Below are 14,842 nucleotides of genomic sequence, written 5' to 3' on the forward strand. Positions count from 1 at the left end.
TTAATCACTTCCTGCTTTAGACATTCATTTAGTTTTTTGGCTACACAGGTTGTATTTTTGTAAGCTGGTACAAATAGCTGCCTGCAGTTGTTTTTGGTCAGTGTTACTTTCAGAGTGCAAGTCAATTATCCAGAAAATTCAGTTAACCAGACAGCTTGCACACCCCATTACTCTGGATACATGACTTTGTACTTTATTTACAATGTCTGCATTAAAGTGTCAAGCAACAAAAACATCTTTAACAGTTTTAAAGAGAGGACTGTTATTGGTGTTGCAGACAGGTTATAAAAGGGATTTTAAAATCTCCATTACTCTTTTAAACTCCTCATGTAACATGACATTCATTTTATAATCCTTGATAATTACTTTTTGACTTGCATGAGTCAAAATCAGAAGTTTTCAAAATGTATTTATATTTTTTTGTTAAACCCATCATATTCCTTTGGGACTTTTATTGACCCATTTGGGGCAAGTTAGCTGTTCAGCAGGACTGGACACACAACACACAAATATCAAGAACTTACTGATAACTGATACCAATAAATTAAGCATACATACAATAGGGAGATGGACACTGAAGTAAAGAGGTCAAGCATTCTGACTGGGGCAAAGGCAAGACAATCATTTGACTACAGTTGTGATTTCCTGTATTTTATTTCTAATTCAGAAATACATATATCTTGCTATGGGCCTCCTGTAGTCTTTAAAAGGTCTTGTAGCCACTGTGGTGGACAGACTTGCCCTTTGGTGTTTCATGTTATCTACCAGACGTGATTGCTTCAGTTCCTAGGAAACAGCTTTGGTTTACACTACACACTGAAAGTGAGTTTTTGGTGCAGTGATCTTTGGTCTTTTAAGGATTGTACAGATATGTGATGCAGAAGTGCTTCTCGCCTCAAGAACTGACTTCACTCTGAAAAGAGCAAGGGTATAGTATGCTTAACCTTGGATATCCATTAGTGCCTGGACAAATGTTTGATTATTCAAACAAACAGTGCTTGGGTAGCCAAAATGTTTGTATAAGAATTAATAAATTACTGTATTAGAAAGATATCATGCAAAGGAGACCAGTGCAAATCTAAAATAATGAACCCACATTCTACTCTACTGAAGAGGGTTCCTCTCCTTTCTAGGGCGGGTGCCGGGTACATTTTGTACTGTATTGTGGTATGAATTATACTTCTCTTTTCTAGCCAATTTAAAAATAAAGAATATTTGAATATATCCGTTTACATTTTGAAAGAATATTCGAACATGAAAAACCCATGTTTGTCCCAGCACTAAATTCCATACGGTGTGTATTTATTATATAGTGTTCTAAAAAGAAAAAAAATACAATGGCTTGTGTCCTGCAGGGCTAGCCTCCATCAGCCAACACCTCCCTTAGCTCTGTGTGTGTGTGTGTGTGTGTGCGTGTGTGTGTGTGTGTGTGGGTAGAGCATGGCAGTACAGTGCTGATAAGGGGTCACCCCTCAAACAAGATGTAAAACAGAAGCTTCTCAGAGCAATTGACCTAGATGCTTGGACACGTTCTTCAGGAATCTGCATTTCTTCAAGGTCTTTTAGGACTCTTCAAGGCCAGAAGCTTTACTGTAAATACATACAGTATGAGAAAACCAAGGACAGTTGCTTTTGTGTGATAAGTTCATGTTCAACAGGATATGTCTGGAATGCAAGTTAATCTGCAGGACATTGAGCTTTATATTTAGTAGTTGTATTGATAACCCCAGTTTACTCACTGTACTGTTTGTGTAATCGGAAACTTCACCCTAACTGTATGACCTAAATTCTGCAGCAGACAAGATCTGGGACACTTGGCTGTAAAAATTAGTTTCGCTGCTGTCTATACAATAGTAATGATCTCAACCTATAGCCATGCTGAGTATTAGAACCAACGCTGCTTGAAACGTATTCGTAATATATGTTCACATGTGTGGCAGGGCGAAAACTCTTCCGCGGCACAGGTGTGTATATGTGTGGGGAATATTGGTGGCAGGGAGGGAGATAAAATCCTCCCTGCAAAAACACATGGGAATGGGGTGTTCGATTAGTTTGTTTTGGAGTTAATGTTGGTGTCAGGGTATGTGGTGTGTGTTTTCGTGTTCTGTGCTGTTCCGTCTTGTTTACGTGTTTTATATAGCCTTTTATTTTGGCCCTTGTGCCGTTTTGTTTGTGTTTGTTTAGTGTTTTGTTTATTTATTTGATTATTGTAAATAAACATGCGCGTTCACGGTTTACTGCAACTCTTCTGTCTCCGAGTCCCCCTTCCTGGTCTAAACACCATTGCCAGTGACACTGTCCTGTCACAACATAACAGCATTTATAAATGACTGTATCAAAAAAATATATAATTGAAATAACAACGACAATCAATAACACTGTACAGTGTTTCTCTCTTTCATGAATTGCTCATTTACTTTAAACGTGTGAGCTCACTGGAGTTTACTGCTTATGAAGGAGAATCCCATTGTCAGGCACCATGAAAGTTTCCCCTTGAAGCTGTGCCAGTGGATAAAGAAAAGGGCTTGTAACCAGGAGGTCCCCGGTTCAAATCCCACTTCAGCCACTGACTCATTGTGTGACCCTGAGCAAGTCACTTAAACTCCTTGTGCTCTGTCTTTCGGGTGAGACGTAGTTGTAAGTGACTCTGCAGCTGATGCATAGTTCACACGCCCTAGTCTCTGTAAGTCGAATTGGATAAAGGCGTCTGCTAAATAAACAAATAATAATAATAATAATAATAATAATAATAATATATTTGCCAAGCACCCCATGATATTTGGGTTTAGAATCTTGCTGATGTCTGTACTGTAGGTCGTGATTAAAGTGCAGATCTTAAATTAGTGCTCGTGTATTAGTGTTCTAAAACCGCCACTCAATTTGTCACAATTAGCCCAGGACTGTACAGCAAGGAAACGTTCCTTGGTGGCACTTTTTAGGTGAGGTTTCCATAGCACCTGCCCGTTACAGTATTTTATCTGATTGTAGCCGGTACATTAGAAGTGTTTCATAGAGAGATCATTCCTTATTGATTACCATCTCTGATTTCTTCAGAGTAGAACGTAGAGGTATACCACTGCAGCAGTCTATATAAAACCAGAATGACAAATTGAGTAATTTATTATGTGAGGAATTCCATTTGCGTAACTGAATCAGCAGTGGTTGAGTACCCCTGAGGTTACCTTTCATAATATGCTACGAGTCCTTGTCCTGTTTCTATAAGCACATTTTGGGTGGGCAAAAAGTTCAGTCTGCTGAACAAGAAAACAGTAGTGTATAAAAAAGAAGGAAAATGTATATTTTTGTTAACAGTTTTTTACCATTACCTTCCTTAAGAAACACATAATGGAATTAATCTGAGGCAGAATAACATGTACTGGTATGTTAATGCAGTGGTTGCTTTGATTGGCTGAAAGGGCCTTCATAATGTCTTTTCTCTTTGTTTCGCAGGATGCTAAGAGTTTTGTAAGCAAAGCCCCTCAAGATGAGTGTGACGTCATGGTTCCTGGTCAGCAGCTCTGGCACCCGGCACCGCCTCCCCCGGGAGATGATCTTCGTGGGCCGGGAGGACTGTGAACTCATGCTGCAGGTGAGTCAGCATTACTGAGCCAGCTGGATGCTACTGTGGAAAAACCTATTCCTAACAGAAAATGTTTCATTCTGCAGTTTTTAATGATGCAACCTCCTGAAGACAAATGGCACCCGTATCAAACTGTAAAAAAGCTATAATAAATGCACAGTAGCATTCACATTGACTTGTACATCTTAGTAAAGTCTACACTCACATCTAACGTTTAGATATATGGTCTAATGGCACGGGAAATACACCCGTATAGTGTACATGCATTAGATGTCAGTCTCATTTAAGCAAACATGCTGCAGAAGGTGACAAGTGTAGACTGTAGATTCACCAGAATTCTAAGTGGGAGCTTTAGAATCTTGTTTTATTCCTTGTGCTGCAGGTTTGTTATCTGAGCTGCTGGTTGTGTAATTTATAGTTGAATTAAGGACTGGAGTGTGCCACCCTTCAGTTCATTTGAATGCTGAATCTCAAGACCTTAATAAGAGATCAAGAGAACAGCGGCAAGCTTTTTATCTTTGTTTGCATATTGGAGAACATATTCAAATTAGGAGATGTTCCTTCAAGTTATCATCATCTTGGTTACTTATTTATGTGCGCAGATCGTCACCGGCACAGTTTTGCTGAGAGGAAAGGGATACTTGTTCTTCTACTTTGAATGTGTGTTTATTTAAAGGCTTTTGTACCAAACCTTTCCCGGAAACACCCTTCTAGTTTAACACAATATTCAATAAATCCTACTGGTTTGTTAGAATTTAATGTAAAATAGTATGTGATATTCTCCAGTACCTTTTTAAATATGTCACGTACTGTACTGTGAAGACATGAGAGATGGGTCTGGTTAGCCCAATTTCACTGTGACAAGGAGACACTGCCCACGGCTGTTCATGAAATAACTGCTGTTTGCTAAATTATAGCTTGCATACTAAAGCTTCACTGTGAGGTAGTTCCCATTTGAGATTCTGTAATTAAGCAATTATTTGTGTCTTCCCCCTAAGACAAACTATTCCAAAAAACCAACAAAACCAACAGAGCTGGCATGAACAGTTTGATTGAATTGTTTTTTGTATGACTATTATACAAGTTGATACTAAACAATAGAAATCACTGGTAGTGTACAGTAAGGCCCAAAGATCATGTTACAGCACATCCGTTTATTACCAGCAAATTCAAATAAAACTGGTTTTGCAAGTGACAAATACTGTACTATAGATACAGTATCCCTCCAAAATATTTCATTTTTACATGGGAGGGAGAGGAAGCTGTTATTTTAAAACGGTTTATGTCTGGTTAAAAATTCAACCGCTTTGAAGCTTGTGAACACTGCAGATTTCATAGAGGTCCTATAAAAAGAGACTGCCTTAGTCGAGGTGTTTCCTTGTATAGCAGACAGACAGAATGTACTGTACATTTGTCAACACCTCTTGTAATGGTGCAGTTGACTGGATTTTGTTGCAACAGAGGTAAACAGTAGCTTGGTGTGTTCTGAAATTTCACTCTGCTGTTGTTTGATTTTTGGTGGTGCTCAGGATGCCTCAACACAACATAATTCCAGAAGATTATTTTCCAAAGTATTACTAGAATGAACAGGTCAATTCACTTTATAAGACGGCATAAACAATACAAAAAGCCAAAACATTTTGAAAAGCACAGAAAGTGTAACAAACAAACACTGGAAAGCAAAATCCCTAATCATATCCCAGTCCTCCTTTGATAAGAAATACAAATTCTAAATAGAAATATTGTGTTCAAATTCGTAATAAGGGGCCACAGTAACAGTGAGCCACAATAACCACTTTATCCAGAATGCTTTAGAGATGTGGTAGTCTGAATTTTCAGGGTGCTCAATAGACATCATTGCTGGTTGCTACTGGCAACACCAGATGTCATCTTTGGTGGGGGGAGGGGGGCAGTGGTAGGCCTGCTATTAATGCCGGTGTCTCTTTCTGTACTGAGGATAATGATTCCTTGTTGAATTATTAGAATGGGTTTTGCAGGCTGAAGTTGGACATTAGGCACTGCAGCACTTTGTAATGCAGGCTGTGTTGCTTTCTGTGGTGCATAGGGACAGTGTTTTCACTACAGTGGCTTAACCACAGTCTTTAATTTGTCACTGGTGTTTATATTTACGGCAGCACTTGTAGTTTAGACATAGAACGGAAATTTTTCTTCCTCCTGTGGTTTTTCTTTTCTAAGGCTGTGCTTATATATATTCAACCCACTTCTTTAGAATGCTGTCAGCCTCGCCCCATTCTAATAATAGTGGGCTATACAACCTCTTTGTTCTGGCCTACTGTAAGGTTGCATAGTTGCATCCTTGCATAATAACAAGTAACCTTCCATGTTGACATATTTCTGCTTTGTCTGAGCTTTGGTTTACGTTGAAAATGTTTTATATTCATTAATTAGGGCATATGTCATGGCCCAGCTGAAAAAAATTGACAGAGCCATGCATAACATCAAAGAGGTTATGGCCTGATAAGTACAGAAATTCAGTATTTCAGTTGGGCCACGGCATGTTAGATTTACACAGTGTAGCGGAAGTGTAGTTTTACTGGAGTGCACTATGGGTACAAAATGGTTTTCGCATTTCCAGAAAGACATGCTCAAACATACCCAGGCCCTCCAACAGATTCCTTTAAGCACTGGGATTAGTCTGGTTGCTCTTCCATGGGTTCCAGGGCCTCTAACACTCCTGCACTGCTATCTGGAGAATGACGGGTGTCAATACTGCACAGATCCACCATCCTTCACTCAGCAAGTCCTACTTACAGGTGTGTCGTTTTTGTGCAAAACTAAATGTCATCTGTCAGTTGGAAGCTGCCTGCTCCATAATTTTTCCTCAGAGACAAACACCAGCTCCCTACCTGTTGGACAGTGCTGGAATATACACACTTAAGGAGGACTGTGTCACTTCCTGTCTTTAACTGAAATTTGGAGGTGCACATTGTAGAGATGTTCAATGAGGAGGGATCTGGGTGGAAATAGTCTTGTTGTGAAATATGGACCATCTGTTTTTCTGCAGTACGTCATTAATTCACCAACAGTTGAGCGACTGGTGACGTGTTTCCTAAAGTCTTAGACAGGTTGCATTTTTGTACTCTGATGCATTATGAGTATCAACAATTTACTCAAAGCCTCCACTAGTGTTTTCTACTATTATAACAACCTTGACTTGCATAAAGAAGGAAAAACATTGAGTGAAATAGCTCGCATTACTTGATTTTCAAGGTGTGGTATCCGAAGCATAATCAGCAAGTACAGAGAAACATCATCTGTAATTGACAAACCCAGGACTGGAAGACCCAAAAAGCTGTCTAACAAGGATAGCAATACTCGAAGATAATATCCTTAAGGAATAGAAAGAAGACAAGCGTTAAATTGAGAACAAAATTGGCAGAAGGCACAGGTGTCGCTGTTCATCAAATGAACAGTACAAAGGTCACTCTTGAAATCAGGACTTAAAGGATGTGTTGCAGTAAAAATAACTCTGTTAAGAAAGGGGAACAAGACTAAAAGGCTAAAATATGCACAAGAACACAGAAATTGGACAGAACAATGGTCAAAGGTGCTTTGGACTGTTGATGGATGGACAATGACACCTGTGCCTTCTATAGAATATAAAACCCTCACCTGGTGCTGCATGTTACATCCTGTCCATTCAACCAGCCAATGTCCTTTTTATTAACAATCATGCCTTAACATCCTATGTTTAATTTTGGCTCAGCGGAGTGTGTTCTGAATGTAGGCCACAGAACGCATTCGCAGTGGCAACCTGCCTTTGTGAAATGAAAATTAAAACGGATGCAGAAATCCTCTGATGTGTAAAGTAATTATGAAGCATTTCAGCTGGACTTCACAAGTGTCCTGATTACTTTCTCATTTCCCTTTGAAGTGTCAGTCGTGAGAGCTTTTAAGTACATAATGGCTAGAAGAAGTGCTTGCTTAGCAACTGGTTACTGTTGATTTATGTTTAGAATATATGTTGTGAGAATTACAGCTTCTGCACTTGTTTCAGTATTTAGTTGCAGACCATGTGAATGAACAAGGCAAATAAGGGGTAGGGCTAGAAGTTAAATTAAATCCCACAAGAATAACTTAACTGTTAATAATTAAAATGTTTTTTTTTAAGTAAAGCTGCAGTGTCCCACAATCCTTTTCAGTATTTTGGTGTTGGTTTACAACACGCTGCCTCAGTTTAGTCTTCTTGTGCACTCTCTTTGATTGATTTGTTTACATTCCCAAAGTTAGAGTAAGCTTGAAACTTGTTTACCAAATAGAAACCCAAACAGTTTCATATTTCTGCTTGCAATAAAAGGTTGTGAATGTGGGGTATTCATATTTTTTGTGTTTTCATTTTTGTATAATGAAGTTCACTTTTGTAACCCAAGGACTGTAGTTTAGACATAAACAGGCCTATTCATTTTTTACACTTTGTTCATAATATGCAGTTTCTTTTTAACATGCATAAAAGAGTGCTTAAGAAGACTTAATTTCTTATCTAATATTAGACAGCATTATAACTACTCTCCATTTCTTGTTTTAAAAATATATTGTGCTTGATTTTATACTTTTAATTTGGGTTACATATTTTTAAGTATATAAAAAAAAGAACAAACAAACAAAAATAACTTCCTGGTATCATATGACTTTGTGTGGTAGGTCACATGACCTTTTAAGTGGAAGTGGAGTGATTACATACCAGGAAGTACTATTAACTTTGACTTATAGCCTTGCCAACCTAAAGTAGAAAATACAAGCAAAAAACAAAAATCTGCAACAGAAGAAACTGGAGGCCAGTGATAATGCTGTAAATGCCATTAAGATACAAGGACATGGATTTGAAAACATTGGTTAGCTCTACTTTAAAATGAAACTGAAACATTGATAAAGACCTTCTATACATGCTTTAATTTAGTACTACTGTATAAACTAACTTACAAAAGTGCATGGAGGGGTCCCGAGAGGCTTCCCTAGTAAAAGCACTCCAGCGTGGACTGAATAGTGAGTCTTGTGTGTTCCTGGTTCCCTTGCCTTTTGCATTAGGTTTATAAAAGCAGCATCAGAGAGGGCTAGCAGCTGAGGGTTATCTTACTTTTTAACCACTTAAAGAGCAACTTGGTACAGTCTAAAATACCATAGTTAATTTAACCAATGCATATTTTTTGTTCTCAGTGCAAAAACAATCCAAAATGATTAAATGCTAATGCGTCTGCTGCACATCCTCTCATTTCTGCATGACAAAGTTCAGATTAATGATGTATGTATTAGTTGACGTGTTTATAAAGAAACCAGTGGGCTGTAAAAGCAGGAACATACTGTAGGCATCAGAAAAGGACGATTCCACACTTAAAGGGGTTATTTAGACGTGGGAGTGGCGCGGTGACATCATCGAGGTGTGTCCTAACTGAATGTGAATCATCTTCCATTCATATTGTTCATACCGATCCTGTTCGTTATAGGGGAAAGGATTAGATTAGCTCTTGAGATGGAGGGGAAAAACGTGTTGTATGATCCTGAATGGAAGCTTAAAATAAAACTGTACAGCAGATGCTAGAGAGGAATAGTGCACCATGTCCTGTAAATGTACAGTAGGCACAGGAAACATTGATAAAGACACCTTCTATAAATGCTTTCATTTAGTACATCTACTGTTGGTAAAAGCCAGCTTTTAAAAGCACATGAAGGGGTTGAGTTTATTGTACTAGAAATCTTATATGCTCTGCATAAACACTGAAACATTAGGAAGTTACTAATGGGGCAGTTATATTGTTAATAACTTTTCTGTATTCTATGCATTTTACTAGGTCTCATTTTCTATCTTGTATTCATTCAAATCCAATGACCGAATCGCACTGTTCCTAATTAAGATGCAATGCTAAGCAGATGCGAAGCTTGATTAAGGAGTTTTCAGAATGAATCTGTTTTAATTTAGTTTTAAACATGAACGGTCATGGTGTATCATCTGTACGTGAGTGACATGCAGTATCACGACCAAATACTGCACAAAGCCAAGTCACAGATGTTCAGTGTTGAGACATTAATATTAAGTCTCAAGAAACAAATACAGTGTTTATTGACAATTTTGATCACGACCATATTTTGCGGTGAATGTAAAATGTCCCTGTGCAGTTTGTCTTTACTCAGCATTACTAAAAGAATGTCGTTTATAAAATTAGTCAGAAGTTTTTGCCCTACAGTTTATACAGTAGCTGAACGTTTTAATTGTAGCCTAGAAATCACCACACTTTTCACATTTTTTTTTTTTTACTTGCAAATGGAAATAAAAAAAATACATTGACTGTGCAATAATACAGTTGAAATACAGTTACATCAACGGGGTAATAATTGTTTGCTTTGTCAATAGGAATTAACCTGTGCGAGTTAGTTTGTGTACTGTGTAAACTGCTGCACATAAAGCGACATTCACTTGCGTTTGCTCTGTGTAAAAGACGTCTCTAACAGGTTAGCCATGTCCAGCACAGACAGCAACTGACCTTGCAATATAAGACCTCTCCTTTTTTATGCCAACAAGTCCAATGCTGCTGCAGCTTCAAGAGCTTATCAAGAATTCCACAAAGGCCTTTGGTCAGTTTGAGAAATAAACTTTGTTTTCCCTGCAACAGCTGACCCTGCTTTAGTACAAAACTCACGCTACATTATTGTTTTTCATAGGTAACGGTACTCTTAAATTACTGTGCCTGCTTCTTTGGCTGAAGCGATATTATCAGCTCATCATCTAACTGTGGAATCTACTGCGCAATTAAATCATCCTTAAAGTCCTGATGGTATACCATGTAACTAAATCTATAATATCTGGGATGCAAGATGCAACAGATGAAAAAAAAACTTGTGTTTTTATTTTTTTGTCGTTCTTGTTTTACATTTCTTAAATGCAACTGTTCATTTTAATCTAAATGTTTACACAACAGCACTCGCACACGTTTGGTCACCATCACAACTGTTGCAAGAAACTGGGGTTCCCGTGTTCTGCTCGTGTCACTACAGTACCTCTCTGCACTTGCAAGCATTTGTATTCAATCAAATTGTTAAAGCTACTTACTCTTAATAACAGGGTCAATAAATCACCCTTGTGGGGAAAAACACCAGCTGAAATTAAATACAGTTAAGGGGCAGCAGTATTTGGAAACAAATGCCCCACCGCCAGTCATTCTGAATGTATTCATTGGTCCCAATGCAATTTGTGGGGGAGCGTATAGCCCAAGCAACTTGTTTGTAATTTAATGAATTTAATATAACCCTCGTACTAAAATAACACCAGCATTAAATGTGTTAAACACTGGAAACAAATTACAGCTTTCTACATAGGAGAGGCATTTCAGGGTGGATTGAAACTAGATTTTGATCTGTAAGCCTGAAGCTTAAAGTGCTTGCCTTTGATCAATCAAGTGCAGCAATGAACAGTTAAACATGCCTGCCATTTTTGTAAGGATAAAAAAATTGGAAATAGACAAGAATGGTTTTAGTCACTCTACAGTACTTGAGGGAAGATGTTCATTTTTGGTTAGCATTGCACTGTTAACACTTTTTCTATAGCCTGAAATATTCGTAAAACTGTAAGAAACTAGTTGATTTGATCAGCCTATACCCACCTGGATTTTATTGTCTATGTTATACAGCACTGGGGAATCACCCTAGAATAGAATGGTGTGTGTGTTTTCTATGTATCTCTGCTGATGGAATTATTGTCCGATCTGGATTTGCTGGCAAAGAAAGTCTCCCTGAATAATAATTGGAGATATCTTGCCTCCAGCACTGGACATGACCTCTGGTAATGATCATGCATTGATGTCTCACATGGAGGAATTGTATTGTTGTCAAAATAGAGTAAATCTAGAGTAAGATCAGTACAATTGAATAAGACCTCTCCCTTTTAAGAAGCACTCTCCAAAATGAAAAGCACAGTCACAATACTTTAGCTGCTCATTTTATGCTCGAAGTATCGCATGCTGGGTATTGAGACTGTCAAAGGCCGTATTACGTCCATGAAAATACAAACAATGGCAAACAGTGATCAATGCCAGAAGGCACTCCCAGTACTGTAGTTGGACAGCATGCTATGTGTGATATATATACTGTGTTCCTTCTGATTTGTAAATAGTGTCAATTTTAAGGCAAATACATCATCTTTACAGTATTGTTGTATCGTCCATATTTTGCTGTTTAGCTTTAGATGCCTGGCTAAATGAACAAATAAATGAATACACATCATTAGCTGTGTATTTGCCCCAGCCATGCTGCTGCTGTTCAGTATTTAATCAAGGCAGTCTGGATGTGGGCACAGCAGTTGACTCATTACTGTATTCTTGTCTTTGCAGTCCCGCAGTGTCGACAAGCAGCATGCGGTAATCAACTACGACTTGGCCACAGACGAGCATCTTGTGAAGGACCTGGGAAGCCTGAATGGGGTAAGCAATGCAAATAAGACTCTGCAAACCCACAGCTGAGCCCCCTGAACCTCGGACACATAAAGCGCTTTAATCAGGGGCTTCGCTGGGCTGGAAGAAATAAGGCAGTGTCGATTTTTTTTTTGATTCGCAGTGTGAATAAAATGAATTGGGAGCTGTTCAAATTAGCAGCCAATTCTAATCTTTTTGTATTTTTAGAAAACGTTAACTCAAGGGTAAATGTCGGTCAAACAGCAGTCCGACGTTTTCTTTTTTGTATTCCAACTAAAGCAGATGCTGCCTCATTTGATATATGGTTAGCCCAGAATAGTCAACTTATCAAATTGAAAAATCTAAGTCGACCTCGGGAACTGGTAGTTGACTAATCGCATGTCACGTGATTGTGAAGCGTGTCATTTAAGATGGACGGAAGTGTAGTTGCAATCCATTAACATATAAATAACTTTTTGAATAATAAATCTTTTTTTATTGATTTATTTTAATTCCTAGCAGTTTTTAAATAGCAGTGTTACGAATCAGTATGTTCACAAGTAGAACACCAGACATTAAAAAAACATGTATTTGATAAAGCAGCTAGTAGTTGACCTATTTGACTAATTTTACCTCATATATATTTCGACTGTCAAACTCTTCTACCCAGATTACTTAATATTCTCAATGCAATGCTTTCTTTAATTTATTTGTGTTGTGTACTTTGACTGCCCACTATAAAAGTAATTCACCTCTTGTTTAAGTGGTAGCCTTTACCAAAAATACTACCACATTTATGTACTGTAAAAGACTGTGCACCATATTTTTGTGAAACGCAAAATACAGTACTACTATTGTATTGAAGTTTATATAGAAATAGACATTACAACAGCTTCCATGACTTAGATAAATGAGCTGATCTTCAGTCATGATGGTGATACCATTCAGATAACTGAGTGAAGGAGGAGCGATTTCCATAAAGCTGCTCCAGCAGGACCTCCTGTGATTCAGCCCATTTCTTGAGTAACAGCTTCACTCGAGTTCCCCCATTGTCTTCAGTGAATGGATTATGCAGTGATTTATAATCATGTAATCTGCTATGCAGATATTTTGTGTGATGGGTGATAATGCTGCTGGTAAAATGTCCATGCTGGATTCAGTCATAGCAGGTGCTATTGAAACATTGCTGGATAAAGGACACTGTTAAAGACCATTTGTTAATGTGTGCATTTATTTTTAGTATTACTATTGAAATACTGCTAAACTAAACATGAGAGAAGGCGCTCAGGCAAAAAAAAAGAGGCTTATCTGATATTGTAATACGGTAATCCACCATATTACTTTTCAGAGAACAATTCTCGGGTATCTCTTACAGAAATGTAGTAGAAATTACTGCTGTACTAGCAGCATGACTTGTATTGTATCTATTTACCTCTGAATATTGTATCAGATGTATTTATTATAAGTCATATATGAGAAATCAACCAATCTCTGTTAAGTAGGATAGTACTCCACTTCCATACAACCAGAAGTTTGCAGCTTTTTTGAAAAAGTATCTGTTTTTTGTTGTTACTAATATGTATATTTTTTTCTCTTTTTTTTTTTCCCCTCACCAGACCTTTGTGAATGATTTAAGAATTCCAGACCAGACCTACATGACCCTAAAACTGAACGATGTGATAAGGTTTGGATATGATATCCTTTTCATGGAAGATATTTGTATAAAGTAGGAACATGCAGTGCAGATCAATCAAAAACGGTTTTGTTAGGTGGGAAACATGTTCATGAATTGTTAACTGCTAAGGGAAGAGCTATTCGGCTGATCTAAACTGTGGCAGATTTACTGTAAATACAGCATTTAAACAGGGTCCTCCATGCATACTTTTTATACATGATAGAGATGTTAGTTTTCATAACTGTGGTAGATAACGTAGATCCTAGCAACAGTATTTGTGTCCACCAGCGGTCTGACAAATTGAAGTGACTGTCTGGAGTTGTTTTAAAGGAGCGGGTCCATTACCTTAGTTAATTCGTACCTGGATTCAGTGCCTTTGTATCCACTTTAATGTGAAATGATTGGCCCCTATTCATAAAAAGGGATGTGTATACATTCTGTTGGATGGATGAAACAGTGCTTAAAAAAAAAAAAAAAAAAAAGATTAACATTTTGTAGCTATGGCTCTGTGTGTAACAACATTTCCCTACCTTTTTATAATCTTTTCCTATTCGCAAATAATAAACTAGTTGTATCACAGACCAGCTCTGTGCTTTCTAAACATCATAAAAAATATATCTATATTTACCAGGAGGAGACAATCTGTTATTCCAAGATTCAAAGATTACTAAATATTTCTCATGGTAGAATTAATCTGTCACTGCTTAAAATCAAACCATATGCCGTTGCTGACAATCTAATTAGTGTTTGCCCTAACGAATAGCTTACAGTTTTACATGTTGTATTTAAAAAAAATGAAATGTGGGACTACTTGAATACACGTGACTGAAAACTGTCACTTATCCTTATCAAAGTTTTTGTTATTTGTTACTTTTTAAACTTGAATCCTGCGTTAAATCTTTTTTTAATCACAGTTCATAGAGTTTTGAAGTACAAAGTATTGTGTACATTTTTCACATCACAATCTAGTTACTACTGTGACTAGAATAGGCCTTTCACTGGGTATTGTGGTTACTGTGCAGTGTTGCTATTTACATTCAGTTAAGTGTCTTGCTGACGTGCTGAACTGTGAATGTAACTTTCTGTTTCTAATGCTTTGCAGGCATGCTTAGACAAGAAATCTGGAACCGAACAAGGTCTGCTGTTCGAAGCACATACAGTAGCAAGAGACTCTCTGTCTATGCTTTA

General features: G+C 37.6%; 1 protein-coding gene across 4 annotated transcripts in view; it reads left to right on the forward strand.

Annotated features, from left to right (window-relative positions):
• Positions 1–14,842, forward strand: part of LOC117425215 (centrosomal protein of 170 kDa protein B-like) — a 54,451-nt gene that overhangs the window by 4,111 nt on the left and 35,498 nt on the right. For all 4 annotated transcript variants that reach the window (XM_058991418.1, XM_058991419.1, XM_058991421.1 and 1 more), the window contains exons 2-4: positions 3,451–3,589; positions 11,920–12,009; positions 13,596–13,674. In XM_058991418.1, the coding sequence (XP_058847401.1) occupies positions 3,485–3,589; positions 11,920–12,009; positions 13,596–13,674 (274 nt within the window). In that variant the 5' untranslated portion in view covers positions 3,451–3,484. The remainder of the gene's footprint in view (positions 1–3,450; positions 3,590–11,919; positions 12,010–13,595; positions 13,675–14,842) is intronic.

Source organism: Acipenser ruthenus, chromosome 18, assembly GCF_902713425.1.
Source record: "Acipenser ruthenus chromosome 18, fAciRut3.2 maternal haplotype, whole genome shotgun sequence".
NCBI classification, from domain to species: domain Eukaryota; kingdom Metazoa; phylum Chordata; class Actinopteri; order Acipenseriformes; family Acipenseridae; genus Acipenser; species Acipenser ruthenus.